Raw genomic sequence first — 19,965 nt, 5'->3', positions numbered from 1 at the left:
CCTGGCATTTTTAAAAACTAGTTTTTGGATCACTTAAAATATGTCAAATTTAGTGGAAAATTGAAAAAGATCTTTTTCCTCTTCCTTACAGAGTTCTTCAATTTGCCCTAAACCCTTTTTAAGCGCTTCCAGTAGTAACCATCAGGCGGGCAGACCACAGATCCCTTTATTACATTAACAAATAAACTGGTAATTCCAGTGAGAGAGTTAACAAATTCTCAAGAGCTACCTCAGGAATTTTAATGTCACACTGTGGAGAGTATAAAATATTTTCATATGGTAGCTCAAATATGCAGTAGGATAACATTTTTAATGTGTTAATAAGATGTGATAAAAACATAAGTCTACAATGAACATATGTGAAAAAGATATTTAATTGCAAAATAGAAAAGTAGGCCAGAGTACAGTTTTAAGGGTAATTGCTTTTTTATACAGTATAGATAACCTAGAGGGATGTTAGGGTTAAACAGTTCATAAAGCAATAAAACATTGAAAAATAAAGCAAGAAAAAGGGGTTTGAAGTAATGTTTTACCAAAAAAAAAAAAAAGAAAAAGTGAACAGTCTGCCAGTGTTTAATGTCCATACATTGTGGAATTCAACAATACTGTGATGAGGGCAAGTCACAGCACAGACACTGAGCTTTCAAAGGGAAGAGTAGAAGTTACATTAGACATGTCTATTGCATCACTGTAGTACAAAAAGTTCCTGTTCTACATACAAAAGCAATTTTTTTCCATAAGAATAATTTCCTGGGGAGAAATAAGTCCATAAAATATTTCAGAAACCCATATACATTGAGTTTTCCAAAAACATTATCTTAAAATCCAGTGCCTTAAAGTGCTTTCATGTGGAAATCATGATGGAAGGCACAGAATACAGTTTCACGTCCCCACTATTAAATTTTCGAAAAAGCACAGATTTTGCAGAATTGGCAAATTCAAGTTATCTTGTAGGCTGCTCCTTCCGAGAACATTGTCATTCCAATAAAACCAGCTGCTAGCTTACTTAGTTTCAATGACCTATAGAGTAAAGGGGTTTTGCTTTTTTTTTTCCTGGTCACTTTCATCATTTCTGTGGGAGAAATACCTATGTAAGTGATGCATTTTGAAATTATAAAACATGCAGAATATGTACAAACAGAAATTTTAAAAAATATTTGCTTCATATACATGTAAATCTACTTGGGTATAGCTGAAATTGAACAAATATAAAAATTTTGCTTTCTAAAAAATGTTTTCAGAGAATCTGACACAACTTAAAGCTGTACAAAGATTTCCTGGGAGAAATCTTCTCTCTGTATAGAGGTTTATACCTATAGGAGTAATTCCAGCATCAGTCCACCATAATTATTACACAACATTTGCTCTAACCAGCAACGATCACCCTTAAAACTGTTCTGTTTCTGAGAAATTAAGGTTTGTACTAAAATCAAAAAGAATTCACAAAAACAGTGGCTTATTGTGGTTTTGGATCTCTTCAACAATCTTTATCAACTCATTTGGAACTGTAAAAAAAAAAAACAAAAACTATTTACAGAATTCAGTTTTAAATACATTTCACAACTTCTAAAGTAAAGTTTTATGTTACAAGAATTCAGAGCTCATGGCTTAAGTCCAATTATCAATCTGTAGTCTCTTCTATCATTCTGTATTCCCATGGCTGTACCTTTGTTGTGTACAGTTCAAGACTGTATTCTTTCTTGACCAAAAGTAAAATCAAACTACATGTTCGTTTCAATTAAACAGCTTCTTTATTAGTCTGAAGACGAGTCATAGCTTCCAACTTCTGTCTGTAGGCCTCTGCTTCCTGTTCTTTCTTTAGGAGCTGCTGTCGATATTTTTGTGCTTCTCGATTTGCTTCATCCAGCTGTTTCTGAAGAGCTTCTCTCTCCTAATTAAAAGAATAGGTTTTTTTTAATTTTGGCAAAAATGCATTTTTAATACATATAGGCATGCATCCTTCAAATTTAAAAAAAAAAAAAAAAAACTGTAGTAGCTAAAAGTAGCCACCTACTGAAATTTCCTAGACATCTTGCCTTCTCAATCAATTCACTAATATTTAAGTCCCTAATTTTGTGCTCCACATTATGAGATATGGATCAGTTTCCGACCGCAAGGAAATTATTTTCCTATTTAGAAATAAGACTAACAGAAAGACTCCAAACTGGGCACCTGTACTTTTATACGTACTACAAAAACAAAGAGTTTTTAAGAGGGAAATACACAACCACACCTCTTTATATTTCCATTTGTTGTGCTCTAAAGGTAATAATTATAAAACAATTTTACTGAGCACCCACTATATGAGTAAACAGGGTGATTTCCAACAATAAGCTTCTGAGACAGATATTATGCACAAGTTACAGATGAGAAAAATGATGCTCAGGGATGATGTAGCTCTCCCAAGGTCACATACTAAGGAGTTAGATTTATAGGGTTCTAACATTACTGCTTTTAAAACTATTTTTCATTTACAATAGCAAGCAAGATAATTCACCTTTAAAATGAAGAGTGCTGATCAAGATCAGTATTTCCTAAATTATACTGTTTCATAAACCAATAAAATACGAAATTATCAATGATTAAATTATATAGGTATAAAATGTATGTATTAAACTCCTCAGCAAACTGAGAGCTGAAACACAAATCCAATCCAATGAAAACGGTATTCTTTCTCCTCTTCCTCCTCACTCTGCCCCTATTCAGTTATTGCAGGAAAAACAAGGAGAAACATTTCAACGAACCCATTCCCACACCTCTAAGCAAGCACAAGGACAAAAGCTCAGCCTCCACAGACCAAAGCCCAAGGTTAGTTTCCATGGTCTTAGGAATGAAGCAACCTCATCACAGATGCCCAGGACCTCTGAGTAGGGTGAAGGCCAGGGTTCGGACTGTCACAAGAATGATGGGTCCGCAGTGGACAAGATAATTGGTCAGAGGGAACTAAAGGTAAGTGGTTGGCCGACTGCTGGGGAGGCACAGTATGAGGTTCTCTTTCTCTATATCCTATTCTGTGTATCCTCTGCCTCCTTGACTCTTGTCCATTGCCAACACCAAAGGATTCCTCACCTTCACTATTCACACGGTTGCTCCACAAGCAGGAGCATGTATAATCCCCCTGCCTTTCTGTGATTCCACTTCCTTCCCCACAATGGGAATGAAGCGAGATCCAACATTTCTTTTTCTCATGGGCCCACCAGATGTGGGAGTGATTCATTTGGAATCCAATTACACAAAATGTACAAGTAGAAGAAAGGAATGCCCCTTACCCCCAGTTTAAGCAATGCCCAGGCCCTATCCTGCTGCCTCCCAACACTTCTTCTCCCCTCCTCTTATCCTAACTCCAGCCAAGATAGGAACAAGTCAGAAAAGACACTCTGGGATGAGTCCAAGGTAAGCAATCAATGCCAGTACCCTGGCTACGGACTGCAGGACTTTAAGGACACCAGTGGAAGGGGTGAGGGGTGGAAGGTTGGATGTTACTTCCCAGGAGCTAGACCACAGCTCTGGCAGGAGTGTCCACAGCCAGGCATGTGTTTTAAAATGTTACGTGTGGCCGGGCACAATGACTCACACCTGTAAAGCCAGCACGTTGAGAGGCCAAGGCAGGCGGACCACTTAAGCCCAGGAGTTCGAGACAAGCCTGGACAACATGGCAAAACCCCTACAAAAAAATACAAAATTTAGCCAGGCATGGTGGCATGCGCCTATCGTCCCAGCTGCTTGGGAAGCTGAGGCAGGAGAATCACTTTAGCCCAGGAGGTTGAGGTTGCAGTGAGCAACTCCACTGCACTCTGGCCTGGGTGACAGAGCAAGACCTTGTCTCAAAAAACAAGAAAAAAGAAAAAAACAAACACAAATTTACATGTATGTGAAAAATAAGACCAATCCTTTGGTAGCCAAAGTTTCGAACATGGGTAAAAATTTACCTTGATTTAGCAGGAAATATTGGAAGAGGTTAACTCTAAAGCATCTTCTAGTATTACCTATTTATTAACATGTAGAGTCAGGAAAGTATTCACAATTATTGCAGAAGATGAAAGCAAACCGAGTGAGGTAGTCTAACAGTGCAAAGAGCCCAACCCTATTTTCCATGTTGCATATTTTAACTTCAAGAAGTACAATTTATCTTGATAAAAATGAAAAGATAGCTCCCTTCTGCCTACTAGGTGAAATAAAAAACTCATTTTCACAGCATTTTTTGGCTAATTCTATAAAACCTAGAAGACAAAGATCATTAGCACTGCATGCTGAATACATTTAATCTTTAAGATTGAAAGTATAATTAACACTATACTTTTTTTTTTTTTTTTGAGACGGAGTCTCGCTCAGGCTGGAGTACAGTGGTATGATCTCGGCTCACTGCAACCTCCACCTCCCGGGTTCACACCATTCTCCTGCCTCAACCTCCCGAGTAGCTGGGACTACAGGCACCCGCCATCACGCCCGGCTAATTTTTTGTATTTTTAGTAGACACGGGGTTTCACCATGTTAGCCAGGATGGTCTCGATCTCCTGACCTCGTGATCCGCCTGCCTTGGCCTTCCAAAATACTGGGATTACAGGCATGAGCCACTGCGCCTGGCCTAAATGTTTTTTAAAAGAGATAAACTGGGCAGGATATGTGAGCTGTTTGCTTGTGTGTAAACGTCAATTTTCTAACTGCCCTGGGCCAAACATGACAACTATGATTTTGTTTTAATAAAGTTTTATTGAAATATATCCACACCCATCCATTTTCAAATTGTCTATGGCTGCTTTCACTACAATGGCAGAACTGAGTAGTTGACAAAGAGACTGTAGGGTCCACAGAGCCGAAAATATTTGGTACCTGGCCATTTATGAAAAAACTTTGCCTTCTCCAGCCTTAGAAAAAAGAGATATGGACTGGGTGCTGGGCATGCAGTGGCTCATGCCTGAAATCCTAGTACTTTCGAAGGCCAAGGCAGGAGGATTGCTTGAGCCTAGGAGTAAGAGACTAGCCTGGGCAACAGGGCAAAGCCTCATCTCGAACTCCTGACCTCAAGAGATCCTCGCACTTCAGTCTCCCACAGTGCTGGGATTACAGGCATGAACCACCATGCCTGGCCGCAAAACCTTATCTCTACAAAAAAATACAAAAATTGGCCAGGCATGGTGGTGTATGCCTGTAGTCCCAGCTACTCAAGAGGCTGTGAGGTGGGAGGATTGCTTGAGCCCAGGGAGGTCAAGGCTGCAGTGAGCTGTAAATGCACCACTGCACTCCAGCCTAGGCAACACAGTGAGACCCTGTCTCAAAAAATAAATAAAAACATACATAAAAACATTAATTTTAAAAAAGAGAGAGAAGAGATATGACCTGGATATGGTGACTTATGCCAGTAATCTCAGTAATCTCAGTTCTTCAGGAGGCTGAGGTGGGAGGATCACTTGAGGCCAGGAGTCCAAGACCAGCCTGGGCAACATAGCAAGACACCCTCTCTACAAAAAGAAAAAAAAGCCTAGCCAGGTATAGTGGTCCCAGCTACTTGGGAGGCTGAGGTGGGAAGCCTGCTTGAGCCCCAGAGTTTGAGGTTGCAGTAAGCCATGACTGCACCACTGCACTTCTGCCTGGGTGACAAAGCGAGACCCTGCCTTAAAAAAGAAAAAAGAAAAAAGAAAACCAGAGAGAGATGTGACTATAAACATTTTTAAATTGTGGCAGATCAGGAAAGATAGCCATTAAAAAAAAAAACAAAAACAAAAACAAAAAAAAACACAGATTGAAAAACTTTGCATCAAATAAAACATTTTATAAAGTTTACAGAAATCAGTTTTTTAGAGAGCACTAAGGATCTCAAATCTACTACCAGTTAAAGGACACAAATATTTCATTAAAAATAAAATTTACAGACATGAGCAGTGACTCGCGCCTATAATCCCAGCACTTTGGGAGGCTGAAGCAGGCATATCGCCTGAGGTCAGGAGTTCAAGATCAGTCTGGCCAACACAGTGAAACCCCATCTCTACCAAAAATACAAAAATTAGCCGGGCATGGTGGTATGCACCTGTAATCCCAGCTACTTAGGAGACTGAGGCAGGAGAATCGCTTGAACCTGGGAGGCGGAGGTTGCAGTGAGCCGAGATCGCAGCACTGCACTCCAGCCTGGGCAACAGAGTGAGACTCTTTCTTAAAAAATTAAATAAAATAAAATTTACTAATAAACGTATTTATCTTTAACCTCCATGGGAAAGAAAATGTAAAGGTATTTCCTGAAGTCACACAATAAACTAATAGACAAAATCTGTTACTCCTAATACACTAAATATATTTTTTACACATGTACAAAGATTAATTTCAATTCAGAATAGTCTAACGTTTATTTTTGGAAATCTGTAAATAACACTCTTCCGGAAAATATATTCAATGCAGTAATAAATGGAAGATAAAATTATATACATTATTGCAATTTGGTGTCTTATTCACACCTTTCTCTCCAAAAAACAAACCTATTTTATTTCCTATATTGCTATATGCAGATGTAAAGCCCACAAAATGTACAATACACTTTCTACAGTTTAAAGTAATTTTTCCAGAGACTCTTGGAAAACCTCTCCATTGTTAGTTGGGAAATTGTAAACATAAATTCTTAGCACCTTATTGTATTATTATTTTTTCTTTTGTCTCACTCTGTCATCCAGGCTAGAGTGCAATGGCGTAATCTTGGCTCACTGCAACCTCCGTCTCCCAGGTTCAAGCGACTGTCTCGCCTCAGCCTCCCGAGTAGCTGGGACTACAGGCGTGTGTCACCACACCCGGGTAATTTTGGATTTTTTAATAGAGGTGGGGTTTTGCCATGTTGGCCAGGCTGGTCTCGAACTCCTGACCTCAGGTGATCCACCCACCTTGGCCTCCCAAAGTGCTGGGATTACAAGCGTGAGCCACTGCCCCTGGCCAATTCTTAGCACCTTCTTTATGGAGAGTCACTCTGGGCATTGCAGTCACAGATACATGGAGAAAACCCAAACATTAGATTTTGTATAGAGTTAATTTTTAAATTTCTTTAAGTTTCTCAATCTCAGCATCATTGATATTTTTGGGCCACACAATTCTTTATTGTGGGAGGCTATCTTGTGCATTGTAGGATGTCTACCCAGCCTCTATCCATTACATGTCAGTGGAATGCCACTAGTCATGACAACCAAATATGTCTTCTGACGCTGCTTTAGAGACACTTTTTCAGTTAATGGCCAAGCTGTCCCTCAGGAGTATAAAAGTCTCCCCCCAAGATAACCCCATTGGCCACCTACGAAAATAAATTCAAAATAACAACTTCACGTATTATAAGGAAATGATTACCTGGTTTGGTGAAAACATTGGAGGTCATCTCTTCATTCTATATCTCCAGCCTACCACTACCTGTATACTCACTGTATGCTTCCAGGTTTCTCTGAAATAGCCCTAAGAGGTCAGGCAAGCTTGGCTTGAACATTTCCAGTGATGGAGAACAAGATTTCCATTACCAGAAAGCTCTCTTTACTAAAATCAAAACAAAGCAAGCAAACGAAAACCACTGTTCTTCACACCAAGCTGAAACTGAATCTCCCTAAAGCTCCATCTCCTGGGCCCTAGTTATTTTATACACCTCTCAATTCATACTTCCCTGTTATTTGCAGTTATTTTCCCTGGTCTCTCAAAGACTGTAAGAAAGAAATCAGGCTAAACTTTGAGGGAAACAGCAATGCTCCCTGGTCATTAGGTAAATAAAGGTACAGGCTGCACATTCATTGTTTAAAAATATAATCTGTTGAATTAAATAAGCTTACATTTAATAAAAAATTCAAGTAATTTTAAAATAATACTTTATTAAAGAGTTAAAGCGAAGTACATTTTTTTACCTTATGTGTCTGAAAAAGATCATCTGACATATCAGAAAAACAACAAAAAGTATTAAATAATAAGTATACTGATACCGTTCAATGGAAAAATTGTTAGTTTGTGAATAAAAACTTCAACATCCTACACATCACTTTAAATCCTGAAGAAATAAAACGACCCAACATCAATATTTAAAGTCATAATTTTACCAAATATTCTGGTTAAACCATTAATCAGATTCTTTTAAACTCAATAATATATTTGTGGTGTGGCCAAAGATGTACCAGTCTTATATTTACATGAATTTAGAAAGGGTATTTTCTCATTGTCTTTAGTTTGACTTATGTTACCTTTTAGTGGCTTATTTTAAAAATCTCCTTTCTATAACAAGAACCTTTACAAAAAATTACTAAATATTCACCAAATTTACTACAAACACATATCAGATATAAATATTGTATGACTATGCTGACTTTTTCAATTCTCATAAAAACCCAAAAATGGAGACATTATTATTCTAAATTCCAGTTTGGAACACAATAAAACTGCAACTCAGAAAGATAAGATTCCTTGCCTCAATGCTAACAGAACAAGAGGTGGGATTCAAACTCAACTCATCTGATTTCAAGTTCAGTGGTTGCAGTTGTTCTTTCAAAGTTATTCAAGAATAACCTTGTTTTCATTTGATATGATTTATTATCAAGTTCATGGAGCAAAATTTTATTTACAGTCAGTCAAGAAAAAAACCTGTGAAGCAACTATGGTTTGGTTACACCTACAAACTGGTTTACACTTACAAATTACTCCGGGGGAGGGGAAAAAATGTTGAATCCTATGAACAGCTAGTCTAAATTCATTTACTTTCCTTGAAAGAAGCAATTATCTACTGCTTTTAAAAAATAACCCATTTGACAAACATCGACCTTCTTTAAGAGGACCCCCTAGCCCAATTAGGTATTTTAGCTTCAGTTTTGAATGAAAAAAAAAAATTTAGCCAATATATACTGGTATTTTCCTTAGTGACTTGTAAGAATGGTGTGTGTAAGTTTAAAATATAAAGGATGAAGTGCAAGAACCAAAGACATTCCAGTGTTGTCAAGATGACAGACCATTATAAAACAAATTCTTCACTCACTCATTCATTCAATATTTATTTATTGAGGGCTTGCTATATGTATAAGGCAAAAATAAACAAAATGAAAATACTACGCACTTTCATTCTGTATCAAAACAATACTGTCAGTAATAAATATAAAAGACAAAAAAAATTGAATTTATTTTGGATGACTGCGGCAAAGCACACCGGGTAAAAGACTCCTTACTTCTATTTCTGCAGATTCCACCCGGTTTTCAATTATTTCGATACATTGTCTCTTAGCTGGTGGTTCTTCACTTATAACAGTTTCTTCAGCAATGTCTGTTGCTGGTACTGTTAATACTAAAATGAAAAAAAAATTATGTATTACTTCATTTTCAGAGATTTATTAGAAATAAAACTAGTCTTGACACTGTTGATGCTACTCATCTAAAATAAGTACATTCCAAAACAATAATTCCAAATCATCGATCTGCTTTTTATGAGACTATCCATATATGTCTTTTTTATTACCTTCTTGCTTTTTTACTGTACCTACATATATTTTTTAAATTATATAGATAATATATTCATTCATGACTCAAACATCAAAATATTTTACAAGCATATTTTGAGAGGCTTCATGCCCACCCCGATAACAGATAATCATTTTATTAATTTATTATGTATTATCCTTATATTAATTTGTTTAAAAATTAGTATACATTCTCATTTTCCTTTCTTACGTAAAAGGTAGCATATATACAACAGATACATTGTTCTGCATCTGCTTTTTTCACTCCAGATACTTACAGTATCTTACATCATTACATAGAGAGCTTCTGTTTATTTAGCTTCTTAATATCCACTAAGTGGATATTCCATTATGAGCACTGAGAGTTCATAAACATTGTTTGTTTTTGTATTGGACTGTTGGGCTTTTTCTCAGTTTTTAGTAGCTCTTTATTTAAATGTAATTATATAGAGAGGTTGTCCTTGCTTTGCACAGCAGTACAGGAACATAAAAACGACTGTGCAAGCTGAAATCACGTGAAGCCATCCTAATAATCACAATAGGGAAAATTACAATTGTTCCATGGCCTTTAAAATTTTTTGCCAAAACATGAAAAACCCTCTTAGTGACAGCTATAAATGTAAATAAAAATTTTAAAATAGTAAAACTAATATTTATTTAGTACAATGTAATTTAAAACATTAGAGATATTGAGAATTCGAGTTTTCTTTTTTATTCAAGACACTTATAAATTAACTTGGAAAAAAATGAGAATTTATATCTATTAGACTGTACAGTCTATATAATTCACATGTTAACTATATATTTTTTATTCAGGAAGGCTTTAAAAGTTTATTTTTTAAAAATATTCAGTAGAACTCTCTCATTGCTATTCTTTTCCAGAGTTTTCCTTATTCTTCTTCCCTCTGCCCCATCAACATAAACTTTAGAATCAATTTGGCTAATTACAGAAAAAAACATGATCTTTGTTATGGGCTGAATGGTACTCCCACTCCCCAAATTCACATGTTTAAGTCCTAACCCCCAGTACCTCAGAGTGTGACTCTATTTGGAGACAGGGTCCTTAAACAGATAATTCAGGTAAAATGAGATGGGCCCTAATCCAGTATTACCGGTGTCCTTACAGGAAGAGGAGATTAGGACACAGATAACACAAACAAACTGAGGTAGACCATGTGAGGACAGGCCAGAAGATGGCCATCTGCAAATCAAGGAGAGCAGCCTCAAAAGAAACCAAACCTGCCCCAAGACCTTGACCTTGCACTTCTAGCCTTCAGAGCTGTGAGAAATCATTAGTTTGCATAATGATACAGGTTTTGGAAACAATGTTACGTCTGCTTGATACAAATATTTTTAAAGCTTTCTTCTTTTCTAAAAATTAGAATTAGTTCTTTAACGCTTTGTGAAAGCATCTGACCCTAATCCAATTTCAGACCAGCTATCAGCAGAAGATTTCAGCAGAGTGGGACAGAATGGCCTCCCAGGCTTCACAGGCCAAGTGTTCCCTCTTCTACTGTTACAGCAACAAGCTCCTCTCTCCAAATCTGGTCTCTGTTCAGTGTCATGCCTCCTCTGCCACTCAAAACCAAACCTGGTTTAGGTGAAGTTCTACCTCTAGCCCTGCCCTTCACTGGCCATGAAAGGCACACGCTCTACAATCCTACTCATTTTCTTTTCTTCTTTATTTTCTTGGAGACAGGGTCTCACTCTGTCATCCACAGTGGAGTGCAATAGTGCAATCATAGTTCACTGCAGCCTCAAACTCCCGGGCCCAAGCGATCCTCCTGCCTCGGCCTTCCAAGTAGCTGGGACTACAGGTTCACACTACCATACCTGGCTAATTTCGTTGTTTCTACTTTTGTAGAGACAAGTATCATTGTGTTGCTAAGGCTGGTCTTGAACTCCTGGCCTCAAGCAATCCTCCCACCTTAGCATTCCAAAGTGCTGGGATTATGGGCTTAAGCCACCATACCAGCCCTAGTCATTTTCTCCAAGATTATGTGTGGACACTATTTTTAGGGGGAGACAAGATACAGGGCAATGCTTAGTTAGATACTTTCTGCAGCTTCTCTCTCTGCCTCAGTATTCATGCCCTATTCTATCTTAGTCCTGCATTCAGCACTTCCTACTGAGTCTGGGGCCCTATACTTCTGAGAAAGCATGTTTATCTTTATTGCTGAGCTTAACCCCTTTTCTTTCCTTGATGCACCAGCGTGGATTTCCGTGACAGTTCTCTTGCCCTCTGGCTGTAATGGCTTCAGATGCTTTTGGCAGCACTTAAAAATGTGGAATTCTGAGGTTTTCTCAGCCTTTTAGTTTTACTGAAAATGTAGTTGAGGCTTTTCTTTCATCTTGTTAGCCTTTGTGGTTTCCAAAAGGAGAAAAATGTTAGAATTCACAATAAAGCTGCTAAAATTTGCTACCATATTCCTACTACAAGTCCTAAGTCCACCTTTTTTTTTTCTTTTTCTTTTTCTGAGAAAGAGTTTCTCTCTGTTCCCCAGGCTGGAATGCAGTGGCACGATAATGGCTCACTGCAGCTTCAACCTCCTGGGCTCTAGCAATTCTGCCACTTCGAGCTCCCAAGTAGCTGCGAATATCAGTAAATGTCACCATGCCTAGCTAATTTTTTATAATTTTTTTTAGACATGGGGTCTCACCATGTTGCCCAGGCTCCAACTTCTTTTTAAGTAGCTTTTTCTTATGTGATATTTTTAAAAGCTCACATGGTATTCCAATTGCATTAAATGATCTAGGAAACTATTGTCCAATGCTGATTTGAATTATTTATTTCAGGTATTATTTGTGGTGACATTTAAGCTCATTTTTCAACCAGAATACTTTAGGGCCAATTTCTCTTTCCACCTAGTGTATACTCAGAGAAAGCAAGCTAATTTTAATTTTAATTAGCCTAAGCAAATAAAATTAGGTAATTAGGTGTCCTGCAAAGGGTTATACAAATATAACTCAAGGCAAAAATAAATTCTTTGGAACACATATCATAATTTCCTGAGAATTAAAAATAAACACAATCTCTTTGGACTGCAGAGAAGACTTAAAGAAAATAAAAATAAAATAAAAACAAACACAAACTTTATAAAAATGTCTACTACTAACCTTGTTGTCCATCTGGCATGGTCACAATGATGGGTTGACCAATTCCACTGGTTGGAATAGAGTGCAAATTTCCAAGCTGAATTCCATCTGTAACTATTGTGATGACTTGCTGACCCCCTGAACTAACTACTTGCTGAATGGCACCATCCACAGATTCTGCAGTAACTACTTCCTCCGTGGCCACTACTGGAAAAAAAAAAAATGAAAACTCAGCAAACATATGTAACAGTATGAATAGAAACCTATTATTGCTTTGTCTGCTATTTTTGCTTTCTCTGCTTCTTTCTTTTCTTTTTTTAAAGAGAGACAGGGTCTCACTCTGATGCCCAGGCTGGAGCGTAGTGGTGCAATCATGGCTCATGGCATCCTTAACTCCTGCACTCAAGTGATCCTCTTGACAGCCTCCCAAGTAGATGAGACTGCAGGTACGTACCACCATCCCTGACTAGTTTTATTTTTGTAGGGATGAGGTGTTGCTATGTTGGCCAGGCTGGTCTCAAACTCATGGCCTCAAGCAAGCCTCCTGCCTTGACCTCCCAAAGTGCTGAGAATTACAAACATGAGCCACCACACCTGGTCCCCTGCTTCTTTCTTACCCAGGAAAATTTGTACATGGTTTTAAAACTCAGTCTCCAGTGGTGTTGGAAATATCCATGCAACCAGTTGATTACAAGTCTCTCGTAATTTACAATACATAAGTTTCAACTATCTTCACATGTGAGTGGTTAAACAATTTCTCTTCATTTGGTTGTATGAGGTATAAAATTTAGAAGATCTAATATCATGACGAAGGTTGTATCTGTTTCATAAAACCTCACAATTCAGTCGGGTGCTGGTGGCTCAGGCCTGTAATCCCAGCACTTTGAGAGGCCGAGGCGGGAGGATCACTTGAGGTCAGGAGTTTGAGACTAGCCTGGCCAACATGGCAAAATCCCGTCTCTACTAAAAATACAAAACTAGCAGGGACTGGTGGTGAATGCCTATAATCCCAGCTACTCAGGAGGTTGAGGCAGGAGAATTGTCTGAACCCGGGAGGCAGAGGTTGCAGTGAGAAAAGATCATGCCACTGCCCTCTAGAATAGGCAACAGAACAAGACCCTGTCTCAAAACAAAACAAAACAAAATCCACAATTCATAAGATGAATTTGAATATGATTATACTCCATTTACATTTATATATGAGTTGACATACAGAATAAAGAGTATTCTCTTTTTGGATTAAGTGAGCAAGGATTTGCCTTGATAATAAGTGGTATACAGATGTGGTACTATGTGATAGTAAATAGTATAATATATTAACATTTCCACAAATAAAATCCCCAAATACACTCTTAATAATTTATGAGAGCCTTAGAGAGGATTCTGGCAGCAAAAGCAGCACCTGTGTCCTTGTCTGGGTAGAGAAATTGCAAGTTAATACCGCCAAAATCCTTTCTCACAGGCAATCCTACACCCACTACTGAACCCAAAAGACATGTAGAAGAACATACATGGTAGCTTTATTCATACTAGTAAAAAACTACAAACAACCCAGATATTCTTTGATAATAAATAAACAATGGTAGACTCAAACACAGCAATTTGACTGTATGCAAAACATGGGTGAAACTGACAAAAAAACAAAACTAAGTGATGTAAACCAGACACAAAAGAATATGTACTGTCTACCTTCCATTTATGAACTGAGCAATGTTTATACAATGTTTACAATTATCCTCTGTGAGCCCTTTGTGATAATTCCTCAAACTGCACACTTATAATCTATAAGCATTTCTGTATATTAAACTGCACTTCAATAAAAAAGCATCAAAAGGAATGATAGTAATGGATTACTATCCATTGAATTTTTTTTTTTTTTGAGACAGAGTCTCACTCTGTCACTAGGCTAGAGTGCAGTGGCGCGATCTTGGCTTACTGCAACCCTCGCCTCCCAGGTTCAAGCAATTCTTCTGCCTCAGCCTCCCGAGTAACTGGAACTACAGGTGCATGCTGCCACACCCAGTTAATTTTTTTTTTTTTTTGTATTTTTAGTAGAGACGGGGTTTCACCACATTGGCAAGGCTGGTCTCGAACTCCTGACCTCGTGATCCGCCTGCCTTGGCCTCCCAAAGTGCTAGGATTACAGGTGTGAGCCACCACACCCAGCCTGAATTTTAAAAAATCTTTCTATCTGATTCATGCCTATAATACCAGCACTCCAGGAGGCTGAGGCAGTATGATCACTTGAGCCCAGGAGTTCAAGACCAGCCTGAGTAACAGTGAAATCCTGTCTACAAAAAATTTAAAAATTAGCCAGGTTTGTTGGTTTACACCTGTAGTCACAGCTATTTGGGAGGCTGGGGTGGGAGGATCCCTTGAGCCTGGGAGGTTGAGTTTGCAGTAAGCAGTGATCACAACACTGCACTCCAGCCTGGGTGACAGAGTGAGACTCTATCTCAAAAAAAAAAAAAAAAAATCTATCATAATACCTCATAAAAAGGAGAGAAAGGAGGAAATGGGAAAGATCCTCCTGATAGAAAGACATCTAATTAACATTGAAAAAAGACAAGTTAAGATAAATCATTGTAACTCCTAACGTAATAATTGCTTCAAGCGAGGATCAGTAGTGGGTGCTAAAAGCACTGGTAAAATCTTGTGGGGAAACAGGATATTCAAATGTTCTCAAAGTATCCCACCAAAGATTACTATTAGTTGCAAAGGGGAAAATCTACCTGAAAAGAGCCGGCAGTCACAATTCCACCAAGTGGTTCTTATCAGGATGGGCTGATATTATGTGCCTCCTTACGTGATGCACTGGGAGGTTACAAAATTCACTGGTGTTCCTCCTGGAAATGTCTGAACTAAATCTGACTATAAATGACATTTGGAGGACAACTTGAAAATGGACCATATATCAGATAATTTTTGTGATTAATGTTGATGTTTTTAGAAAATAAAATGGAGCCGTGGATACGTAGAAGGCTATTCTTACTCCTGAGATATACATGCCAAAGTAAAGGTGAAGTATATCATGATGTCTCCAGCCTCCTTTCATATAACTTGGCAAAATAAAGGTGTGTGCGTGTGTGTGTGTGTGTGTGTGTACAAGCACACATGTGTCAGAGAACATATGGGCATGCCAAGATGTTAATAGGTGGTGAATACAGGTCAAAGTTATACAGGTTCATCCTCCAATTTTTCTGTGGGTTTGAAAACTGTCTACATATAAAAAAATTAATTATAACTAGTTCAAAAAGAGGAATGACATTAAAAATTATTTCTAAATGGCATGGTTTTTAATGTGTTATTTACACATTACAAAAGTGTAATTACAAAAAGGGTAATTTTACAAAAAGTGTAATTAAATAAAACCACTCTACTAAAATCGAGCTACCATCCAGATACACAGTTGCTCTGAAACATGCTGAGTTTCTATCAACTCACAGTAGGGCATCATGGATATCAGTGATCACAGGATTTACTAAGACAGAGAGGCCATAAATATAGGAACTGCTTTTTTTTTTTAAGGCAGGAAAAATACTAGGAAACTGGTTTTCACGATGTACTCAACAGGCCTGGCTTCGACTGTTACTGTGTTACTTAGTAATCAAGGATCACAATACAAACCACAGAACACTCAAAATGCAAACAATCTTTATGTTTTGAGCTCTCTTGTAATTTTTGTTTACCTTAAACTATGATTAGGTTTTATCACCAAGCACTTAAGAAAATTTCAGGAAGATAATTACAAAATGAAAAGTAGGACATAAAATAGTAATATAGTCAACAGAACTACTACTAGGATTTTCAAACACATTAAGTATTGCTTTGATTTTTTCAAAAAACTATCCATATGAAAAAGAAATGTTCACTTGAGTTGAATACTAACTACAGTTAGTAAATATTTTAAAGCTTAATCATATGTAAGAAATTTCTAAGATCACACACAAGGCACAATTCAAGAACTTTCATCTTTGCACTATTTGCAATGACTATTATTAAAATAAAAGAGTTCTTGCCTTTCATCTAACAAGCTTTCTTTTTAAGTTGTGCTATGGTAAGATATTTAAGAAAAAATTAAAAGGAAACCAATTATGTAAGACAAAGTGCCCCCCAGAAGCTTTAAGAACAATCTAACAGTAAAATGTTGAAACATGTAAGAATAAAAGAGAAAGTCTAAAAACTCTTAAAAGATTATTGATTTTTAAAAATATATTTATATTCCAAAACATAAAGCTCCCTGGATAAAAAAAACTATAACATAAATATTCACTGATCTAATTCAAAAGTCAAGTTGTAATATTTAAAGAAAACCTAGATAATCTGCAGCACCTTTGAAGACATCTGAGATCTCTTGTTCAACAAGAATTATGAATTTGGATGCCATAAAAATGAAATAAGACAGGGAAGAACACTGTCTTTGAAATGCCCTAAAAGACTGAAAATTCTACATAGAAACATTTAAATAATAAAATAGAAACTATGGGCCGGGCGCAGTGGCTCATGCCTGTAATCTCAGCACTTTGGGAGGCCAAGGCGGGTGGATCATGAGGTCAAGAGATCGAGACCATCCTGGCCAAGATGGTGAAACCCCGTCTCTACTAAAAATACAAAAATTAGCTGGGCGTGATGGCGCACGCCTGTAAACCCAGCTACTGGGAAAGCTGAGGCAGGAGAATGGTGCAAACCTAGGAGGAGGCGGAGCTTGCAGTGAGCCAAGATCACGCCACTGCACTCCAGCCTGGGCGACAGAGCGAGACTCCGTCTCAAAAATAAATAAAATAAAATAAAATAAAATAAAATAAAGCAAAATAAAAATAAAATAAATAAAGTAGAAACTATGTTCATTGAAGAAAAAAAAAAAACTTTTCAAAGGTATTATGGCAGCAGTTTAACCTGAAATTAAAAACAAAAAAGCAAAAACAAAACAACCTCATGAGGCCCAGTATGTATCCCTTAAAGCCAACTGAGTTGTATTACCCTATTTTTTATACAGACCAAAAAACAATCTGCAAAACAGATCTGGTTCAAATTTCACTTTTAGGAAGAATGGACGGAACTTTTTATTTTTATTGTTTTTCTTTTTTGAACCCCTATTTTGACACATAAGAAAGGAGGGAAATTTTAAAGGCACCAGATGCATTACACCTTTGGAAAAACCACTTTATTAGTAATTACCAGAAGTTGCTCTAAAGACAAAAAAGAAGGGTAATCACAGATGTGTATTTAATCAAGGTATTGTATAATTAGACCACAAGGAAGAATAAAGCTAAGCAAAGAAAAGTTGCTATAGGACTACAGGCTAGAGCTACGAAATAAGAGATGTATGAAAAAATATTTTTAAAGAGCCAGATAACTACTCTACAGATGTAAGGCCTCCATCTTAACCAATCACAGCTTCTAATTCTACATCCCAAATAACCCTCTAATCTATTCACTCACTGTCTCTGTCAAATCTTCATTCACGCTATCACTATGATAACTCTTCCCTGGTTGACTGCATTAGACTCCAAACAAAACTCCCTTCCAAAGCATTCTTCTAAACCTGCCAAAGGATCATTTTTAAAGTCCTATATAATCTCACCTTCAGTCACCTTGAGTGACTCTTCCACTTACTGGGTTTAGCTGCACTGGCCTCCGGGTCCCCTAAAAAGTCAAGTTCTTTCCTGTCTCAAAAGCTTCACATGTCCCTCTTGCTAAAATGTTCTTCCCTAAACTTTTCCCTGACTAATGCCTACTTTAATTTTCAGTTTAAATGTTTCTTCCTCTAGGAAGATTCCATGATCCACTAGAGTGGCCTGTAAACCTTAGTAGAAAGACAGGAAAATGTGATTGCTTCTGTATACTAATAAATAATGTACAACATGGTGGTGGTTTTCCTCATAAGAAAATATATATCCACAATTCCCCCCCAAAAAAAAGCTTTCACTTTTCTGTCTATTCATTTTGGAATGACTTTCAAAATGAAAATCACACAAAATGGTATGAGTTAGAATTAGTTCCAATCTATCTAAATCTTACCCATTCTTTAGAGCACAACTCAACACATTCCCCTCCACCACACCCACTCCCAACTCCAGCTAAAAGTAATCTCTTTCCACTGAACAACAATAGTAATTCAATGAGCTATTTTAATCATCCAGCACTGACAACCTGCTGTTATATTTGCTAGAACGTCAAGAAAAGACAGAGGTATCTTTGGTTTCTCAATGAAAATATTATAATAGACATTCTAAGGTTCTCATGGGACTACCATTAATATGTGTGGTATATGTCAAAAATGGTACTAACGTCATTTCCATTTTCTAAAGGAAAGTTAATTCCACTGACTTCCAAACGGAAATCATTTCCATTTTGCAAGTCATTCCAAAATCAAGAGACATGAAGGTGCTATCTAAAGCCATAATTCCTGAGTGAAATGGCATGGTACCCTGGACTACCACAATTGCCTTCTCTTTATATATAGGACCATGCCAACCAGCTAGTTTCCATTTAAAATACAGTCCATCTGCTGCTACATTCTGGCTGTTTTCTACCCAGGAAAAATGTTTATTGTACCACTTAGCTAGTAAAAGAATATGAGCAGTAACAGTATACTGATGGAGCTTACACTATATTTTGGCCAACATCATTTTAAAAGGACAAGAAAGTAGCAGAACACTTATTTCAACAGACTACCTATTACTAGAAAAAGCTATAGAAACAGATACATCCCAAAAGTAATAGTGACGCTTTTGCTTGAAATAAGGTAAAATGAAAATTACACAAATAATTCAATATTGTGTAATTCAAATATCACAAACCAAATTATAAACATTCTAAAAGAGCCCACAGACCATGTGAATAAGCTGCATAAGACAGATGGTACATGATAGTGGTCACAGACACATACCTTGGGAATCAGTCAGACTTTGAGCATAATCCTCCTTTCTCTACTTAATAGCCACATGCCCTTTGATAAAATTATTCAACTTCCACAAACCAGTTTCATTATATATAAAATGGAGGTACCACTACTGTATTTTCCAGATTCTAACAAGCCCTTGAAAAGATATATATAAACATTTCGAGAATCAGGATGAGTCTGACAATTGATTTTAAAGAAACTGGATAGCCAGAAGTCAGAGAAATAATTTGTGGCAGATTTAGCTTTGCCTGAGTATGTGCAAATTGAGCTTTGAGTTGTTTACTCTGGTGATAACATACTTAAACTTTTATTTATTTTTTATTTATTTATTTATTTTTTTTTTTTTGAGACAGAGTCTCCCTGTGTTAGCCAGGTTGGAGCACAGTGGTACAATCTTGGCTCACTGCAATCTCCACCTCCAAGGTTCAAGCGATTCTCCTGTCTCAGCCTCCTGAGTAGCTGGGATTACAGGCATATGCCACCACATTCGGCTAATTTTTGTATTTTTAGTAGAGA

The 19,965-nt window shown here is 37.2% G+C and overlaps 1 protein-coding gene across 6 annotated transcripts in view; it reads right to left on the bottom strand.

Annotated features, from left to right (window-relative positions):
- Positions 1-291: 291 nt before the first annotated feature.
- The window catches only part of GABPB1 (GA binding protein transcription factor, beta subunit 1), a 97,580-nt gene continuing 77,906 nt past the window's right edge, over positions 292-19,965 (bottom strand). For 4 of the 6 annotated variants that reach the window (XM_011995760.1, XM_011995763.1, XM_011995762.1 and 1 more), the window contains 3 exons: positions 12,564-12,749; positions 9,159-9,274; positions 292-1,891 (listed from right to left, as the gene is read on the bottom strand). In XM_011995760.1, the coding sequence (XP_011851150.1) occupies positions 1,739-1,891; positions 9,159-9,274; positions 12,564-12,749 (455 nt within the window). In that variant the 3' untranslated portion in view covers positions 292-1,738. Of the gene's footprint in view, positions 1,892-8,573; positions 9,275-12,563; positions 12,750-19,965 lie in introns of those variants that run through there. The other 2 variants (XM_011995765.1, XM_011995764.1) reach the window with 2 other exon arrangements.

The sequence above is a fragment of the Mandrillus leucophaeus genome, unplaced genomic scaffold (genome assembly GCF_000951045.1).
Source record: "Mandrillus leucophaeus isolate KB7577 unplaced genomic scaffold, Mleu.le_1.0 Scaffold497, whole genome shotgun sequence".
Taxonomy (NCBI): Eukaryota; Metazoa; Chordata; class Mammalia; order Primates; family Cercopithecidae; genus Mandrillus; species Mandrillus leucophaeus.
This window is presented reverse-complemented; position numbering and strand designations above follow the sequence as displayed.